General features: G+C 37.2%; 3 protein-coding genes across 3 annotated transcripts in view; 1 reads left to right on the top strand and 2 right to left on the bottom strand.

The window, feature by feature from the left end:
* Positions 1 to 2,494, bottom strand: part of HELRODRAFT_104538 (hypothetical protein) — a gene marked incomplete at its 5' end in the record, with an annotated part of 2,826 nt that extends 332 nt beyond the window's left edge. Inside the window, 7 exons of the mRNA XM_009033725.1 lie at positions 1 to 169; positions 303 to 526; positions 718 to 940; positions 1,165 to 1,379; positions 1,661 to 1,859; positions 2,001 to 2,090; positions 2,370 to 2,494. The exon at positions 1 to 169 is cut by the window's left edge and continues 332 nt beyond it. Of these exons, the coding sequence (XP_009031973.1) occupies positions 1 to 169; positions 303 to 526; positions 718 to 940; positions 1,165 to 1,379; positions 1,661 to 1,859; positions 2,001 to 2,090; positions 2,370 to 2,494 (1,245 nt within the window). The remainder of the gene's footprint in view (positions 170 to 302; positions 527 to 717; positions 941 to 1,164; positions 1,380 to 1,660; positions 1,860 to 2,000; positions 2,091 to 2,369) is intronic.
* Positions 2,495 to 2,898: 404 nt separating this feature from the next.
* Positions 2,899 to 5,991, top strand: HELRODRAFT_186233 (hypothetical protein). Its single transcript, XM_009033724.1, is given in 9 exon segments — positions 2,899 to 2,998; positions 3,155 to 3,318; positions 3,609 to 3,800; positions 3,909 to 4,049; positions 4,212 to 4,352; positions 4,599 to 5,075; positions 5,100 to 5,276; positions 5,278 to 5,414; positions 5,435 to 5,991. The coding sequence occupies 6 exon segments, from the start codon at positions 2,965 to 2,967 to the stop codon at positions 4,713 to 4,715; spliced, it is 789 nt and encodes a 262-aa protein (XP_009031972.1). The 5' UTR covers positions 2,899 to 2,964; the 3' UTR covers positions 4,716 to 5,075; positions 5,100 to 5,276; positions 5,278 to 5,414; positions 5,435 to 5,991.
* Positions 5,992 to 7,522: 1,531 nt separating this feature from the next.
* On the bottom strand, positions 7,523 to 17,053 carry HELRODRAFT_104535 (hypothetical protein; the record flags this gene model as incomplete). Its single annotated transcript, XM_009033723.1, has 23 exons — positions 7,523 to 8,383; positions 8,494 to 8,654; positions 8,790 to 8,949; positions 9,111 to 9,199; positions 9,396 to 9,557; positions 9,899 to 10,066; positions 10,332 to 10,414; positions 10,540 to 10,745; positions 10,865 to 11,047; positions 11,215 to 11,472; positions 11,621 to 11,798; positions 11,973 to 12,113; positions 12,238 to 12,326; positions 12,436 to 12,710; positions 12,907 to 13,186; positions 13,265 to 13,501; positions 13,908 to 14,054; positions 14,192 to 14,328; positions 14,542 to 14,789; positions 14,868 to 15,023; positions 15,213 to 15,353; positions 15,614 to 15,699; positions 16,916 to 17,053. 23 exons carry the CDS (start codon positions 17,051 to 17,053, stop codon positions 8,276 to 8,278), a joined length of 3,831 nt encoding a protein of 1,276 aa, XP_009031971.1. The 3' UTR covers positions 7,523 to 8,275.
* Positions 17,054 to 17,500: the final 447 nt, after the last annotated feature.

The raw sequence follows: 17,500 nt of genomic DNA, 5'->3' as shown, positions 1-17,500 counted from the left end.
TAAATCCATGTTTTTAAGATGGCACGTACCTTCGTTGATTTTAGCGTTTTTGGTTTTCAATTTTGCGCGGGAGTTCAAACATTGTTTGTCCAGCTTGAGGGCTTGAGTTTTCGATTGGATCTCTTTGTTGATGTTGTGCAATCTTTCTTCTAGAGCATTCCACGCGTGCCTGTGTTGTGTGTGTGCGCGCGTGTGTGTGTGTGTGGAGGTCATATCTTGATATTGTTTGTAGTAGTGAAATAGTAACCGTAGTAGTAATATAGTAACAGTAATTAAAAAGTAGTTAAAAGTTGTTAGCTTACTGGGTCTGATAGAATTTCTCTTGCAACGCCTTCTTTGTGCTGTCTATCTGTCGCACCTCATCAGACAGCCCGTAGAATGGACTGTCTAGACATTTCTCCATGTTTGGTCTAAACGTGCGGTTCTCCATTCTCGTCTGCGCCAACTTGGCCGGGTTGATTGTCGCCCTGATGGCCGCTTCCTGTTTCTTCAGGTCTTCCTCTAATTCTTTCATCTCTTCTTCCGTCTATAATGATTTTACAGACAACATTTTCTTACAAAAATAAATTTTGTAAGCCATTTATGAATAAAAATTATTCTGCAATAAGTGACATAATTCGAAAAATTAAATTAAACGACATTTAAATAACAGTTATGGTGGTAGTGATAAACTAATTTAGAAAAAAAAAACTTCAAAAACATCATTTCAACTCGGACCTGCTGTTTCTGCCAGTTCAATTCATCGAGGGCTTGTTCCATCTCGTGGATACGTTTCCTGAGCATGAAATGCGTGGCCTCCAGTTGGGCCGCCAGGTCGTTGTCCGTCTGCTGAATGGCGTGCACGTTGGCCTCTCTCTGCATTTTTGCGTTCGCTAGTGCGACCTCCGCTCGATGTCTGCTCTCCCTGCAATGGTCCTCCCACTCTTTCAATGTCACGCTTCTGAATGTGGTGCAGATTGCGAACTGTGATGTCTGATCGTATCAGTCAATCAATCAAATCGTGTTTATATAACGCTAATTCTAAGTGTTTAACCGTGCTATGTATGTCGTATTTATTCATATACGTACTTAACATCTTTCATCTACTTTTTAATTCTATTAACAGGCAAACATTGCAACGAATTTTTTAAAAATTAAAAAAGAAGAAAAAATATGAAAAACTACCCCTTCGGGACCCTTAGAGGATCCGGTTTGAAACTGATCATCGATGAATCTTCCGTCAAATTGTACTGCTCGATATCAACGTCGATGGCCACATTCTTATCTTGGATATCCGCCAGCAGTTTCTGCCTCGCTTCCTGCAGTGCGCATATTATTTCAAAACTCGCGTCCACCTGACGCTGGAGAAGCTGCTTCGATTCCTCTATCACTCTTTTTTCCTGTTATTTATTATCTATAAATTATGAAACCTCGTTTGATGTGCATTCAGTTGAACAATTATCAAATAATTAACTCAATACTTAATAGCATTAATGATGATTGAATAATTACATATACATTATCAAATAAATAACGAATAATTATCAAATAATTAACTTAATACTTAATAGCACTAATGATGATTGAATAATTACATATATATTATCAAATAAATATCGAATAATTATCAAATTGCCATTAAACACTACTTAACAATAAATACCAAATAACTGAAACCGACTTTGTTGAGTTCATCATCGGCTTCGTCCAATACCAAATCAATTCCGCGCCTGGCGTCTCTAAGTACCAGATTTTCTACGTTAACTTCCGTTGGGGTGTTCTTATCTTCAAGAGCCCTCTCTAGTTCATCTTTCGAAGTCGTCAGGTCTACAATTTCTTTCTCCACGTTGCTCAGTGTTATGTCCAGTATGTCGCGCCATCTATGTGTAAAGTGAAGAATTGTAGGTTTATTAGGAGTTTTGAGGAGAATTAGGTGATTTAGAATTATCGATTAGCTATAATATTCACAATAATTATGAATCAGATGTTGATAAATTATGATAATTATATTATTAATACACCTCCTGACGTCATCCACCCTGTCGGCCAGCCTTGTATTGTTATCCATCTGGTCCCATTTTGTACGATTATTAGTTTCATTTCGCAAGTATCTGGTATTTTACAAAAATAAAAATATTTTTGAATGAATGATTGCGTGCTTGATTGATTGATTGATTGATTGAATACTTGATTCATATTGATTGTTGTATAAATTATTTAGCTAATCGACCAATCCATCAATCAATTGATTGAGAGATGATCAGAATAATTGATATAATAGGAAAAGAAAGGGAGATAGAGATAAATATATACTAGATAAACAGACAAAACGCAAAATAGATTGTTTCAAAAAATAAAATATAAAAATTAATTTACACTAATTCACTAACCTGGCCTCCTGTTTGACTTCACTTGCGTTTGCCCTTTCTTTCTCGGCCCCGAGTGATACGTTGTAATTATTTATGAACCAATCGGTGGTTGAAAACCTCGGGGCAGATTTCAGTTGTGTCGCCATTTTTGGATTAATTTGTAAAATAAATTATTTAAAGTATTTGATAAAATTATTTTATTTTATAGTGGTTGCTAGTAAACTGATCGATTAAAATCGTATGGCTTGTAGTTTTAAAGGTGTTTAATGATTGATTACATAGCGTTACTACGGGGATGATGGGAAGTTAAACAGGTAAAAACGCATTGTATGCAATAAAATTTAAAATTTTTATAATGAAATTTTAATTAAATAATTGTAAATTGTTTATAAAATTTTTAAAATATTATTTTTAATACAATTGTGTTTTATTTTGTTTTTAATTAAAATGGTTATCATATCTTTGCTTCGTCTCCCGCTTCTATTCAATTGATATTTTGTCGCCCATTTATTTAAGCTCTTTATTAATTGGTTCCTTTGTTTCTGCGAGGTTTTTGTTAAATTTTAAATTCTTCTCTTGACAATTTTGTCGTTTGGTTTCAAATTTCTACAAAAAGATGAACTCAAGCCTGAATAACAGCATGGATACTGGTTAGATTAGAAGATTAAGCCATTAAGGATTTGATTGTTGTTTTTTTAAAGTTTTAGCAAACAGAAGTGTAGTTTTAGAAATAAATCAGTTTTCTTAAAACTCAGAACGTAAACGTGATTTTCATTGATATCTAATCGTAAAACTTTTTTTAGTAGTTGAGAAAACCGGTGGAATAGCCTTTGAATTAATCTTGAAGGAGGCCAACAACAAGGAGAACTCACCTGCTCTCCTTAGAAATATTTCCTCCCCAATGAGGTCGGCCTTCTTGTCTAATGAACTAATTGAAAAAAAACTCCTAGAAGCCCAGGAGCGTAGACATGTACGCTATTTGCCTAGTTTATTTTTTTAGTACTTTATTTTATGCTTTTGATTTGATTGAAAGAAAGTAAAATAAATCAGTTTCTTTCTAGTAAATTCTTTGTTACAAAACTCTCTTTTTTTGTAATTGAAAGTAAATAAAATGACAATTTTCTAAGTATAAACTATAGATGAGTGTATAGATATTTTTATATCCATTTTTTTTATCCTTCGCAATATGTGGTCAAAATAATTTTACATTTACAAATGCCATTAATTTTCGAATTTTCATCTTATTTAATTATAAACAAGTCCTTAGAAGTGAGCAAACAGCGAAACTGGCTGAAGGAGAAGAACAAGATAACGGAGGCCAGTTTGAGAGTTCAAGAGGTCAATGACTCCTTCTCAAAGGAAACTGAGAAGAAGTTGCAGAAAAGAATGGACGCTCAGAAAGAGAAAAAGGATGCACACATGAAGGCTCTTATGGATAGATTGACTCAGCATGTATGTTTCTTTGATGGACTATATTTGTGTGTGCATTTGTATGTTTGTTTGTATGTGGGTTTCTTTGTTTGCTTATGCTTTTGCTTAATCAAAAACCCCAAAATTTAGGCCCAAAAAGTTGATGAAATTCGTAAGATGAGTGACCAATACAGCTTGGAGTTGAAGGAAAGAATTGAACGAAAGATGGAAACAACTGGAGGAAAGAGAGAAGCTCAACTAGCTGCCATCCAAGAACGATTGAGAGAGCATGTAAGTTGGATGAAGGAATGAATGAATGATATGTATTTTCATTTTGATGTTTGTTCATTTTATCTTTATTATCATTTTATCATTATTATTAGTTTAGTTATATTTACATTGCATCATTCTCAACCAGTTCATTTTTTAAATGATGGTTTCTTTCTAACTCAGAAAAAGCATGTAGATGAGGTGATAGAAAGTAATGCTACGTTCAGCAAGCAGACGAAAGAGAAGATGATCTCAAAGATGGAAAACAGTTTGAAGAATAGAGAGAAGCAGCTGAATCAATTGATGGATCGTATCAGGAATCATGTATGTTTCTCTCTCTCGCTGTCTTTATGTTTCTCTCTCTCTTTCTGTCTCAATCTTTCTCTCTCTCTTTAAGTTTATCTCTCTTTGTTTCTCTTCCCTTTTTTCTCCTTCTATCTTTTTGTATATATGTTGATGTGTGAGTCTACATTTGTTCCCTTGTTTTGGTCTGTGTGTGTATGTGATAATATAACCAAATAATAATAATATTAGTAATATTAATAATAAAAAATGTGCGCTGACACACAGAACACAAGGGCTGAACAGGTCTGCAAGAGCAGGAGCAATCAGAGTGTGATGGGTGTGACGACTCTGGATGATTCCATCTCGGCTTGCAATCTATCCACTCTTAATATGAATGATTGATCGGTTGACTAATTGATTGTGTAGTGGAATTCACTGATTGATTGGCTGGGCTTGTTGATTGACTGATTGGTTGACTGATTGGCTTACTGACTGAGAGATTTATTGGCAGGTCTGTTGGCCATATGATTGATTGATTGATTGACCATTTCATTGATAATTTTACTGGTTGGTTGCTTTGTTAAGTTTGTCAATTTTTGTTTTTTCATTTTGATCTTAATTAATTGTTAACGTGTTGGTCTCTTTTTTTTGGTTTTATTTCTTCTTTGGACAGTTACTATTATCTGAATATATCAGTCTCGTCTATCCTGTGCATGTATATGATTTTTATTTTGCATTTCAGTTGTGTGTGTGTGTGTGTGTACGACTGTGTGAGAGTTGAATTAATGTGAGTTGAATTAATGTGAGTTGTATTCATCCATCTATCTTATTTTTTCTATGAAACAATTTTCATCGACATTTCCATCTATTCAGCCATATTGAAGTAACTGAGTTTTTAACTTTATAACTATTGATCTTATTATCATTTTATGATATTATCATTCATTTTAGTCGTTATTTTATTCGGTTTATTCGTTCAGATAAACTGTCGCTTTCATTCCAAGGATTTTACAGTTTTTTTATATATATTTTCACCTTTCAATAATTTTTTAAACTAGTGGGGCTTATGGTATTTCCACACACACATGCATACATTCATACGTACGCGAACATACGCACATATATATATACACGCTGTACATCTGTCCCGAGCAGAGAAGATATTTTCAACAAACAATTTCCAGAAAATTCTGGTAAGGGAGATTGAAAAAGACAAACTTTAAATTGATTAATGACAGCACATTATTAGAGTACATACAATGTAGAGAAGAATTTTCTAAGCCGCGGCCGGCCGTCTTAATCTCATGCTTAAAATTAGAAGATAGCAATACAAGAGAGCAATTTATTTACAATATAATTATAATCAGAAGAATTATAAAAGAATTATTTAATAATTGAAATAACATCGGACAGAACAACGAGCACAAAATGAACGACGATGAGGAACTCAAACAAGCTATTTATTTATTTAATATTTATGAAGATGTTATGTTAATGTTGGTTGTCAAGGATAAACTGATATTAGCTAGTTATATATTTGATTTCACTTTTTGGGGAATTTTTTGGTTTTTTAATCACCTCTCCCTCTCTCTATATATATATACATTCTATTTACACCATATTAATGTACGGTTCGTTTGGACATGCATTGAAGATATGAGATGTGTTGATGACTGAATCTTGTTTTTCTTCTCGATGTCTGTAGTATCGGTAGTTATTAGTAACATTAAGATAGTAACAATAATGATGTAATATTGATAGATAAGTATATTGTTATTATTGTTAGTAGTAGTGTTGTGTTAGTATTGTTATTAGTTCTGTTAATAGAGCATCATCAGTGGAGTCAAACACTTCCTTTAGATGAAATTTATTTATTCTCCATTATCAAATTGAAGAAAACGTAATAATTAAACGTGGAATTAATAATATTAATTATAATTATTATAAGTTATAATAATTATAATTATTATATCTATAATATAATAAGCGGTAGTAGTAGTAGTAAGCTAGTTGAAGCGATATATTAATAACAAAGCTAAAAAAACACATGCATATTATAAATGTATATATACTATATATATATGTGTGTGTGTGGTGATAATAACATCAATATACATCCTAGTTAAGTTAGATTGTGAGTAGGTGTATGTGTGTCTATTGTTTAATATAAGATTGAATCATATTAGTATTAAAGAGATACTAAATTTTAAAAATTATTTCTAGTATTAATATTGGTATTGACGAGTTTAACAATCAAATTTTCATTTGGTAAGTGTTATAAATCGATGATTTTTGGATGGCAAGGTTAATCAGATGTGAGTATGTGTACGTGTGTATGTGAGTGAATGTGCGTGTGTATGTGAATGTGCGTGTTTGTGTGTAAGTAGAGAAAAACCGAGATTAAATATGTCAAACGAACAGAAACGTGTTAAATTCGCGACAACAACAAAAGCAATAATCTGTATTCAAATATTAAAAATGAGAAAAAATAAAATCCTCAAAAAGATGGAAGAATGTGAAAAAATATTTCTGGCTGGCCGGTCTGCTCTGCGTATATTGGCGTATGTACGAGTGTACGTGCATACATGTGTGTGTTTGTTTGTGCATGTGTATATAGGTGTACGTGTGTGTATATGTACTGGGCTGTTTGTGTGTATACCGTTCGTGTATTTGCATACATAGGTATGTACGCTCGGTATTCTGTATGTGTACGTTTATGTAACTGTATACCTATGTATAAATGTATGTGTGTGTCTATGTGTATGTGTTTGTATCTCTAGGTGATACCAAAAACTAAAATTAACCTTAATTATATCTTAGATAGGAATAAAACTAAAGAAAAAAAATTAAATAAAAAAGCTTTCATTTGCTAAATTCCATTTCTAGGGTGGCCACAAAAGATATTTTTATCTCATTCTAAGCTTGCGTCATCATTGCGAGAAATTCAAGTCTGCGGTCAGAATCAAGGCGCGAAAATTATCCCCAACACTAACAACAAGAAAAATAATAACCATAATTATTTTTATTATATTATGATCAATAGAAAATAATTACGACATAGAAAAAAAGCACAATCTTACTGTTAAGAATTTCTTATCGTTATAATCGATGAAGAATACCCACTTGAAAAGTTTTAATAAAAATCGGCAGTTGTGTTAATATTAATAATAGTAGTGACTGCTATAGCAGCAGCAGCAGTAGTAGTAGTAGTAGCAGTGGCTTTAGTAGCAATAGTAGTAGCATTACTCTAACAGTAGTAATAATATCAGGAGTTGTCGTAGTAGTAGTAGTAGCAGCAGCAGTAGCAGTAGTAGTGGAAAAATAACCTGCTAATGATGTACACATACATTATCCCGAAAATCACAGATTAAAAAAATTTTGAAAAATTCTCAAAGCAAAAAATGAAACACACATACACACACACCCACACATATATATCTATATATATCTATATATATCCATATATATCTATATATAGAGCTATGTTTAGCTAAGCAGCGTTATTATAAACATTATTTATTAATTACTGCTATTTCGTTGCCTTTAGCTTTATAGAGCTAGTTCAATATCATTATCATCAACAATGTTATCATTATTATCATCACTTTTGATTCGTTATCATCATCATCATTATCGTCATCATCATTATCACCATAGTCACTGTTAACATTTTTTGATTCTATAATTGTTCTCGGTGTGGTATCGCCAACATTATTATTATTATTATTATTATTATTATTATTATTACCACCACTACTACTACTACCACTACTTCTATTTGTAGCAGTTGTAGCAGCGTCTATCGCCACTATCATTGTTATAAATTTGTTATAAATCTTTCTTGAATATAAAGAAGAGCGGAAAGGGAGAAGAAAAAAATATTTTCATCATCATCATCATCGCCGCCACATCATTATCAGCACTACCACCGTCATCATCATCATCCTCATCATCGTCATCCTCTACATGGAGTAATCGAGATAGGTGTTGAAGTTGGAGTCGTCGTTCTCGTCCGTGCAACCGCAGACCATCAACTTCCTCTCCACGCCCCACAGCTTTTCAAGGTCAACCTGAAGGTCATCATCATCATCATCGTCTTCATCATCATCATCAGTGACAATATCATCGTAGTTGCAATAGCACCACCATCACCACCCACCACCACCATCATAATCATAACCTCGCCCTCCCAGATGTTCCCATCTTTCTTATCCAGTTGGAACCAGTTATCCTGCCCGACTACAACGGCCACGGACACGGCTTTCGGGATTTCCAACTTAAAATAGACATGGTTAAAAGTAGAGGCGCTACCCTTATCCGGTCTGTTGTGTTGCAGGTGCCCTGCGTGGGTGGAGTCAAATAAATTATGTTAATTAGTTGGCTATGCATATCTGGGAAGGTTGAGTTGTTGGATAAATTATGTTAATTAGTCTGGAGAGTTGACTGGTTAGTGTGGATTTGAAAGGAAGCGGAAACCTTCAAGTGGCTCGTAGAGATAGCATCCCTCCTTCCACAATCCGTACTGTTTGGGATAGGGAACCCCGGACGCAACGGTGGACTTGCAGTGTATCAAGCAGTTGTACACTCCCAGCAGGCTGTCGCCCGGCTCTGATTCCGGATTTCCGAACAGTTGAAACTTGAAAGTTAAAGTAACCATAGAAACAACGCTTAAAAAGATTGAAAGTTGTATAATTGATTCAATTATACAACGTATCAATCTACTGAATGAATGAATGTGAATGAATGGATGAATTGATTAATTAATCAGTTAATCAACCAATCAATCAATAAATTTACCTTATAGTATCCAGGTTCCGTCAACTTGACAAGGAAAGTGATCCCTTTGGGACTGCTTTGTTGCAAGACGTAGTTGGAACAATCCTTGTCTGCAATGTGAAAAATAATAATCAATCATCAATTAATCAATCAATCAATCAATCAATCAATCAATCAATCAATCAATCAATCAATCAATCAATCAATCAATCAATCAATCAATCAATCAATCAATCAATCAATCAATCAATCAATCAATCAATCAATCAATCAACCAACTAACCAACCAACCAATCCTCAACTAACTCTGGTCATTGGTGACGCAGATGAGTTGTGATGAAGTTCTCAACGGTTGGCTGGTTGAGAATGAGATCTGCAGTTCTCCGGAGTTATTCTCGATGTACGGGTCGCTGTTGTTGATTGTCTTCAAACCAATCTTCTCAAACGTCGCCTGTGGGCCCAGGTATCCTAATTGGTTGATTGATTGATTGGTTGATTAATTGGTTAATTGATTGGTTAATTGATTGGTTGATTGATTGATTGGTTGATTGATTGGTTGATTGGTTGGTTGATTGGTTGGAGTATGGCTGATTGTTGCAATGAAAGGTCGATTAATGAGTTAAAAAAATTTGATCATATCATTGTAGAGTATTTAGGTAATAAATACATAAGTGACACAAATCAACCAGACAATCAATCAACCAACCAACCAGCCAATCAATCAACCAACCAGCCAGCCAATCAATCAACCAACCAACCATCAATTAACCACACAACCAACCAACCAACCAACCAATCAGCCAACCAACCAGCTGGCAAAGCGGGGAAAGGTTGAACGGGAGTGGCAGCATCTTTGCAGATGATCAGGTACTGATAAGCATGAAGTAAACTTTGACCTCCAGTTTCAGGGTCATTTGCATAAATTTCCAGACCATACTCACCGTCGTGTGGGGGCATCACAATAAAAATGGCCTCGTCTGTCATTTTGGCGGAAATTTTCGTCGGAGAAATTATTTAGAAGAAGAATTTATTTTAAAATTCTATTTTAAAATTAGAATTTTTTAATTTTAAGGTAATGGTATGTTATGATTGAAGTGAAGTGTATGTCCATGATGAAGGCTATTGTAATAACGTTTCCATTTAAACAGATGATGACGCAGATGATGATGATGACGAAGAAGAAGAAGATGATGATGATGAAGAAGATGATGAAGAAGAAGAAGATGTTGATGATGATGATACCTTGGACGCTCCTGTAGAGGACGTGATGGGAGAGGAGTTTTTCATCGTCCTTGTTGTTCTTCAACTTCGCCATGAAACGCAATCTGCCAACAAAAAATTCCGACGACTTCGATCACCCCACACACAAAAAACGCAGAATTCACAGCATCAGGAACATCCCTAATCACCGAGCAAAAATAGCAACATCCCACCCGCCATCTTCACTAACTTTCCTCCGAACTTGAACTTCACGTCGGCCACGCCTTTCACAGTTTGCACGATGGATCCGGTCTGTAAGGGGGTGATGTCGAACTTGTCAGCGCTGTCCCCGGGACCCCAGGACGAGTGGACGCAGGGTGGGAATGGATTGGGAGGGGAGGTTGTGGTGCTGATTATTTTATACTCGCATATACCTCCGTAGACACCTTCTTTCGACTGAAATTGTTTGTGACAATTTCACGTTACTTTTCTATTTACCATCGCAAACGCTATAGATAGATACGCCTACTTCTGCTACTACTCTTCCAACTGCAACTACTTCAGCAACAACGAACCTGTTGGTCAAGGTCCTTTGCATAGATGACCAGCAGGTAGGATGCCTTCTCTGGCGGTCTGATGGTGATGTAGCAAGCGTTGGCCGCCACCTCCATCATGGCGAACTGGTTCAGTGGCACGCCCTGGAAGGCCTCGTTCCCATCTTCGTATTTCAAGTTGAAGGTGAATTTCATTGAGTGTGCCTGTGTGTGAAGTTGTGCGTGCGTGTATGAGCGTGTGTGAAGTTGTGCTTGTATGAATACACACAAAAATACACACGAAAAAATGTAAACCCGGATATATACGATACACGTCACAGAAAACGTCAACACGACGGCCGGCCCATCCAAGAAGAACCCACCTAACCTACCTTATCAGGGGGGCAGTCCAATCTAATTGTGACCCTCTCAGAACAGTCGATGATGGCGTCCACATGGCTGTAGAGCTGCAGGCCGTACTTGAAGAAGGCCGGTTTGCAAGGGACCAGGTGTTCGAACTCGGCCTGGGTGAGTTGCCTGCTGAGCAACTGCCAGGAGGGGTCGTCTGGGAAGTGGCTGAAGATGAGTTGGGAGGGAGCTGGCATGAAGTAATACTCGTCTAACTCGAAACGGATGCTGTCTGCTGAGTTCTGCGAACGGGAAAAAAGCGATTGAATGATTTTTAAAAAAGAATATGATGATACCAATGATACTCATAAACAGATAGACAGACGAACAATTAGACAGACACTTTTCCCAATCTCTCTTTCTCTCTCTCTCTATCTCTCTCTCTCTCACCTTATCTCCTACAAGCCTCCTTGCGGCCCAGTGGCAATCCACAAGTTGCCAAGTCCCATTGACGAACACGGCATTCCAGGAATGTTGGCCCTTCTGTCCGGGAGTGAATTTCATTCCGGGTTTGTACTCGGCCCCCTTCGCTACACCGGAAAGTGTCTTGCAGTGCAATCCTGCGTAGCTGTGAGACGACGATGATGATGATGATGGCGATTATTTTCATTGACTGTGTTCACTTTTAATTGTTACTCAAGATGTATAAAACTGCCACACGCAAACACAACCACCACAGACAAACAACCACCCCAGATAAACAAACACACACAGACAGACAGACGTACACAGACAGACATACTTGCAGAGCGTCTCATAAGCCCTGGCGTATGTGGTCTCGCCACTCTTCAACTTCATCAGCATTTCTTCTGGTGAGCCCTTCTCGTAATTGGCGAAGCTCAACTTGGACAGATCCTTTGAGCAGAGCCACAGAAAAATTGCTCTGTCATTTGAATTGAAGCAGTATTCAATGAAATTAAGATGTTTATATTTATCATATTTAATATCCCCATCATCATCATCTTGAGGTCATCATCACCATTCCAATCATCGTAGCTGCTAATAACCTGGCCTTGTCCAGTTCGTTGGTGATGTTGCGGGCGAAGATGAGATGCCACAAGATGTCTTTGAACGTCTCGTGCTGGGTACCAGACACCTACACATTTCAAATACCGCTATACATACACAACACCCATGCACACTATCATCATCATCATCCTCATCATCATCATTTCCATCATCATCATTTCCATCATCATCATCACCTGGACGGCATGATTGTCAAGATCCTTGAAAACCTTTCTGGGATCGATGAATAACTTTTGAACGGAAATAGTTTTCGCCTCTGGCTTGGGGGCCACATCCGGATTTTGAGGGGCCTGAACGACGAAGTCTTTCGGCGGTTTCACTACGATCTCCTTGGTGAAGGTATCGCTGGAGGCGTTCGTCTGATACTCCTTGTCCGGAATCACAGACTCCAGAGTCACGACCGTCGATGTCGTCTTCGTCATTCCGTTTCCGATTGGGTAGTCTTTGCTGTCTGGAGGTTTGAAATTTGAAATGTGTGTTCGTTTGTGTGTGCGTGTGTATGTGTGTGTTCGTTTGCTGGTGTGTGTGTGTGTGTGTGTATCTATGCCAAAGAAATTGCGAAAACCCTGAATATATAATAAAAAGACGAAGCGAAAAATCTTAAAACCCACAAGCATCGTGCTTCGGGTCAGTAGAAGTGCCAGCACCAGCTCCACCCCCGCCTCCAACAGCCACAACTTTCTTGATTACAAACGTCCTTGGCTTGTACCTGTGCGTGGTATCGACCTTGACCCTTTTGATGATTGGTCGCTCCTCATAAACCTTCTCGGAGGGAATTTTGCCGTAACTTTCGGCAATGGTATTTCCGGGGTAGGCGATCAAGTACTGGCTGATGTGCGTGAACATGTCTCCGTGCTTGGCAGGATCGTTGGCGAAGATCTCCAGACCGTACTCTCCTTCCTCTGGCAGGTCGGCCAAGATGGTGATCTGTTGGGGTGCATACATTTTCATCCTAGCTCCACTAACCACCACCCATCTACACGCACTGTCCTCATCATTACTCACCGTTTTATCATCGGACTTGACAGAGAGGCCCTTCTTCAGGTCAGCAGGGTTGTGCCCCTCCTTAATCAAACGCGGGTAGACCCGAACATCGCACTTCTTGTCGAACACTAATTCGACGTGCCCGTTAGGAGCCTGGATGATTCCATTTTTCTGGTGGGGTTTCAACTCGAAACGATGCGCTGTTGAATCGTCTGGGCCCCAAACAATGTCACTGCATTGCGGGAAAATCGCTTGTCCCTTTGTAAAAAAAGTGTACAAGATTGTGTACAAGAACGCGTACACAATCGTATACATAGAGCGGTACTTAACATTAGGCATGTGTTGATATATGATGTGTGTACACTATGTCCTTGATATATGATGTTGGCGTGTACCTTCAGTCAATCTTGATGCGATGAAATATTGTACTGCACATATAATAGGAAGACAGGTAACATGAGAGTTTCTAAAGGTATCATCCGTTATTTCGACACGAACATAATTTGAATTCAATCAATGTTGAGAGTCAAAAATAATTACTCGTTGATGAAGTTAGAAAAATTTAAATACTGAATTATACAACCAGGCAACAACAACCAAAAAAACAACCACAACAACCATAACAACAATAACAGCAACAAAAACGTCACTACCAGACACCCACCTTAACTGGCTGATCACAGACGATCTTGTACTCGCAGACGGCCTTGAAGACATGTTCGCCAGTGTCTGCCGGGCTGTCTGGAGCCACGTCTGCAAATGCAATCAAGTAATAATCCCCTTTCTGTGGCAGTCTGAGATGGTAGGTCACCTGTAGGAAAAGAAAAAAACATTGTGTGTGTTTGTGTGTGTGTGAATCAAAAACAACTTCAAAGAGCAGACAGACAGACAGACAGTCAGACAGACAGACAGACAGTCAGTTAGACAGACAGGCAGACAGAGATGTACCTGTTTTTGCAAAGTTTGTTGGAGGACGTATGAAGTTAATGGAACGCCATCCAAACTTTCCTGCATCTTGTCACCGTGAACTAATTTGAAAGTGTAAGCCGTGGCGTTCGAAAATCCCACTGACACGACAGCAATTCCTGTACAAATGTTTGCCATATGTACACACAACATATTAATTAATTAATCAAATTAATTAAATTAATTAATTAACACATTAATCAAATTTTCTCTTGCCAAACGACAAACAAGAAAGATTGAACAAGTTAAAATAAAACATATCAGGATGTTATATCAATTCCTTAATTACACAAAACTACATGTCAAATTTCATCGGCCAGCCCGCGACGAACCATATTTTGCGTGGACAACCCCAAGGGCACAGTCATTAAGTAGGTGCATTCCACTGGTGAAAAAATAGGATTTCAGGAGCGGGAACTCCTCAAACTTTTCCTTAGTAAGAATGGGAGCCTTGAGTAGGAGCCAAACGGGATCCTCTGAATAGTGAGTAAGGGACAGTTGGTCGGGTTCCGGGATGAAGTAGAAGTCGTCATATTCGTAGACGAGGTTCTCAGGGGAGTTATGCTCTGACCTCAGGAATCTAAATTGAAAAATGGCAAAAATATTTCTCGCAAATTATTCCTATCTGTCCAGGACAAAAACTACAAATCACACACACCTTGTAGCCCAGTGGCAATCCACCAAATGCCAGTTCCCGTCAACGTAGATGGCGTTCCAGCTGTGATTGACAGGTTGCGAGGTCAGTGCGATTCCAGGATGATAATCGACACCTTTGGCCCAACCGAGTATGGTCACGCATGAAAGACCGGCGTGGCTGGTGACATTGCGAATTCGGGATTAACATTTTGGGATTATGATTCTATGATACTCACAATTCAAAGTTACAAATAAATATCGACAAATAGGTAGAAACACAAGCATCACATACACAAACAACCCCACGACAAAGACATACAAAAACGCACAGACACACAGACAGACAGACAGACAGACAGAGAAATACCGAGCGAGACATTCGAAGATGCGAGCGTAGGTGGCCTTGCCCTCCTTGAAAAGTGAAAGTAAAAGTTCTGGAGAGTTCGGTTTCACCTCAGAAAATTTTATCTCCACTAGATTCTTGCAGGTCAGCCAACGAAAAATGACCCTAAGCATGAGCAAATAAAAATAGTGGATAGACTGAAGGGATCACACCATTTCGTGAAATGAATAAAAATAGTAGAGAGACTGAATGAATAGATGAATGAATGAATGGATGAATGAATGAATAAGCAGACTGACTGATCATAAATAGACCAAATGAATAAATAAATGAGTGTGTGGATTGATTGATTGATGAATAAATAGACTGAATGAAAGAATGACAAATAGAAAGATTGATGGAGAAATGGATGAATGAATGAAAACCTTGCTCTCTCTAGCTCATTAAAATCAAGTTTGAAGCAAAGATTCCAGAGGAGGTCTTTGAAAGTTGCATAATCTTTGTTCGATTCCTTTGTAAAAATAAAATTAATGAAACTCGATTTAATAAATTAATTTATTGTGTGTATACATGCGTGTGTGTGCGTGCGTGTATGTGTGTGTGTGTTGGCACTGAACCAGATGAACCAGATGGGAGGGGAGATTATTTGCAAAAGAAATTCAATTCAATCTAACATGGTTCAGAGAAGTAATATAATTTAACCTTTGCATGTACATGTGTGTGCGTGTGTGTGTGCGCGCGCGTGAGTGTATGTGTGTGTTGCTATCATCATCATCATCATCACCATCATCACACGTCATCCATGTTTAAAAGTAAATCAAATAAAAATCAGAGATGAATATGGATGAGTGAATGATGTTTGCTCAAATCTTGGAACCATGTGAATACTATTTGCATGCTAATTTACTATTATTATTATTATTGTTATTATTATAAAAAATATTGAAGATAAAATAAACATTTACAGAATCAAACTCCTCACACACAAACATATGAACATACAGATACAAAGACGACAAAATTGAACACACACATGCATATTTACACAGAAACAAAACACACACACACAAACGCGCGCGCGCGCACACACACACACACACACACAGTACTATTGTTTTTCAAAACATGTGTGTAATTACATTCAATAGAGAAAGTACAGCAAGAAGAGTACACCAATACACACACACACACGCACACACACATATATATATACACATGCAAACACAGATACAAACACACATATATTCACACACACACACTCATATACAAACACGTATATCAGTCAGTATGCAACATAAAAAAGATGATGATGTGTACATTTCAATGGTAAAAACGTGTAACAGATGTATATAAACACGTACATACATTCACACATACATATAGACATACATAAATATGTACACTCACACATACACATACACTCACACATACATACTTATATACATTTCCTTTTATTATTATAGAATATTGATTGATTCACAATCATTGAAAATAGATACATTAAAATAAAGAGTGAAAAGATTAATAGATATTATCCACTTATCCACACACACCACACACACACATACACACAAACAAACACACACACCTACACACACACACACACACACAAACATACACATGAAAACATACACAAACATGCACACATAGACTGAAAACAACAAGACAAAAAAAAAACCATCTTGGAAAAACCCGCTTAACTCCTTAACTAATTCTTCCTAACTGACCTGAATGGCGTGATTGTCCACCTCACTGAAAACGGAAATATCGTCATAGATGTCGCTCTTCGTTACTTTAGGGGGGTCCGGAGGTATGTGCTGGCCGGCCTTGACAACCTCCAGTTTGAAATCGCTTGGTGCTGACATGATAGAATCGATAGCTGTTTACTCTACTCTAACTAAGCTGAGTTTTAGCTGAGCTAACAAATGCGTTGAGGATTGTGTTAATGGTTGATCGGCAGAGGTATTGGTATCTTAGTATCTGAGTAATGAAAAATCACAATTAAAAATATTAGAATGATTAAAATTATCGTACACACAAACAAACACACACACGCATGCATACACTCACACACATACCAACACACATACAAACAAACACACACAAACAAACAAACCTACAGACCTATGTATAATACAAAACAGCTAGCTATGCAAATTACATCCTGACAAAAATAATGTATCAACATCATCATCATCATCATAATCGTCATCATTACCGTACAACTGGATACATTGTAATCATCATCATCATCAATTTTTAATAGATGGGACTAACATTTATTTACATGCCGAAGTGTCTGGCTTTTCAAT

Source organism: Helobdella robusta (genome assembly GCF_000326865.2).
Source record: "Helobdella robusta unplaced genomic scaffold HELROscaffold_97, whole genome shotgun sequence".
In the NCBI taxonomy this organism is placed as follows: domain Eukaryota; kingdom Metazoa; phylum Annelida; class Clitellata; order Rhynchobdellida; family Glossiphoniidae; genus Helobdella; species Helobdella robusta.
This window is presented reverse-complemented; position numbering and strand designations above follow the sequence as displayed.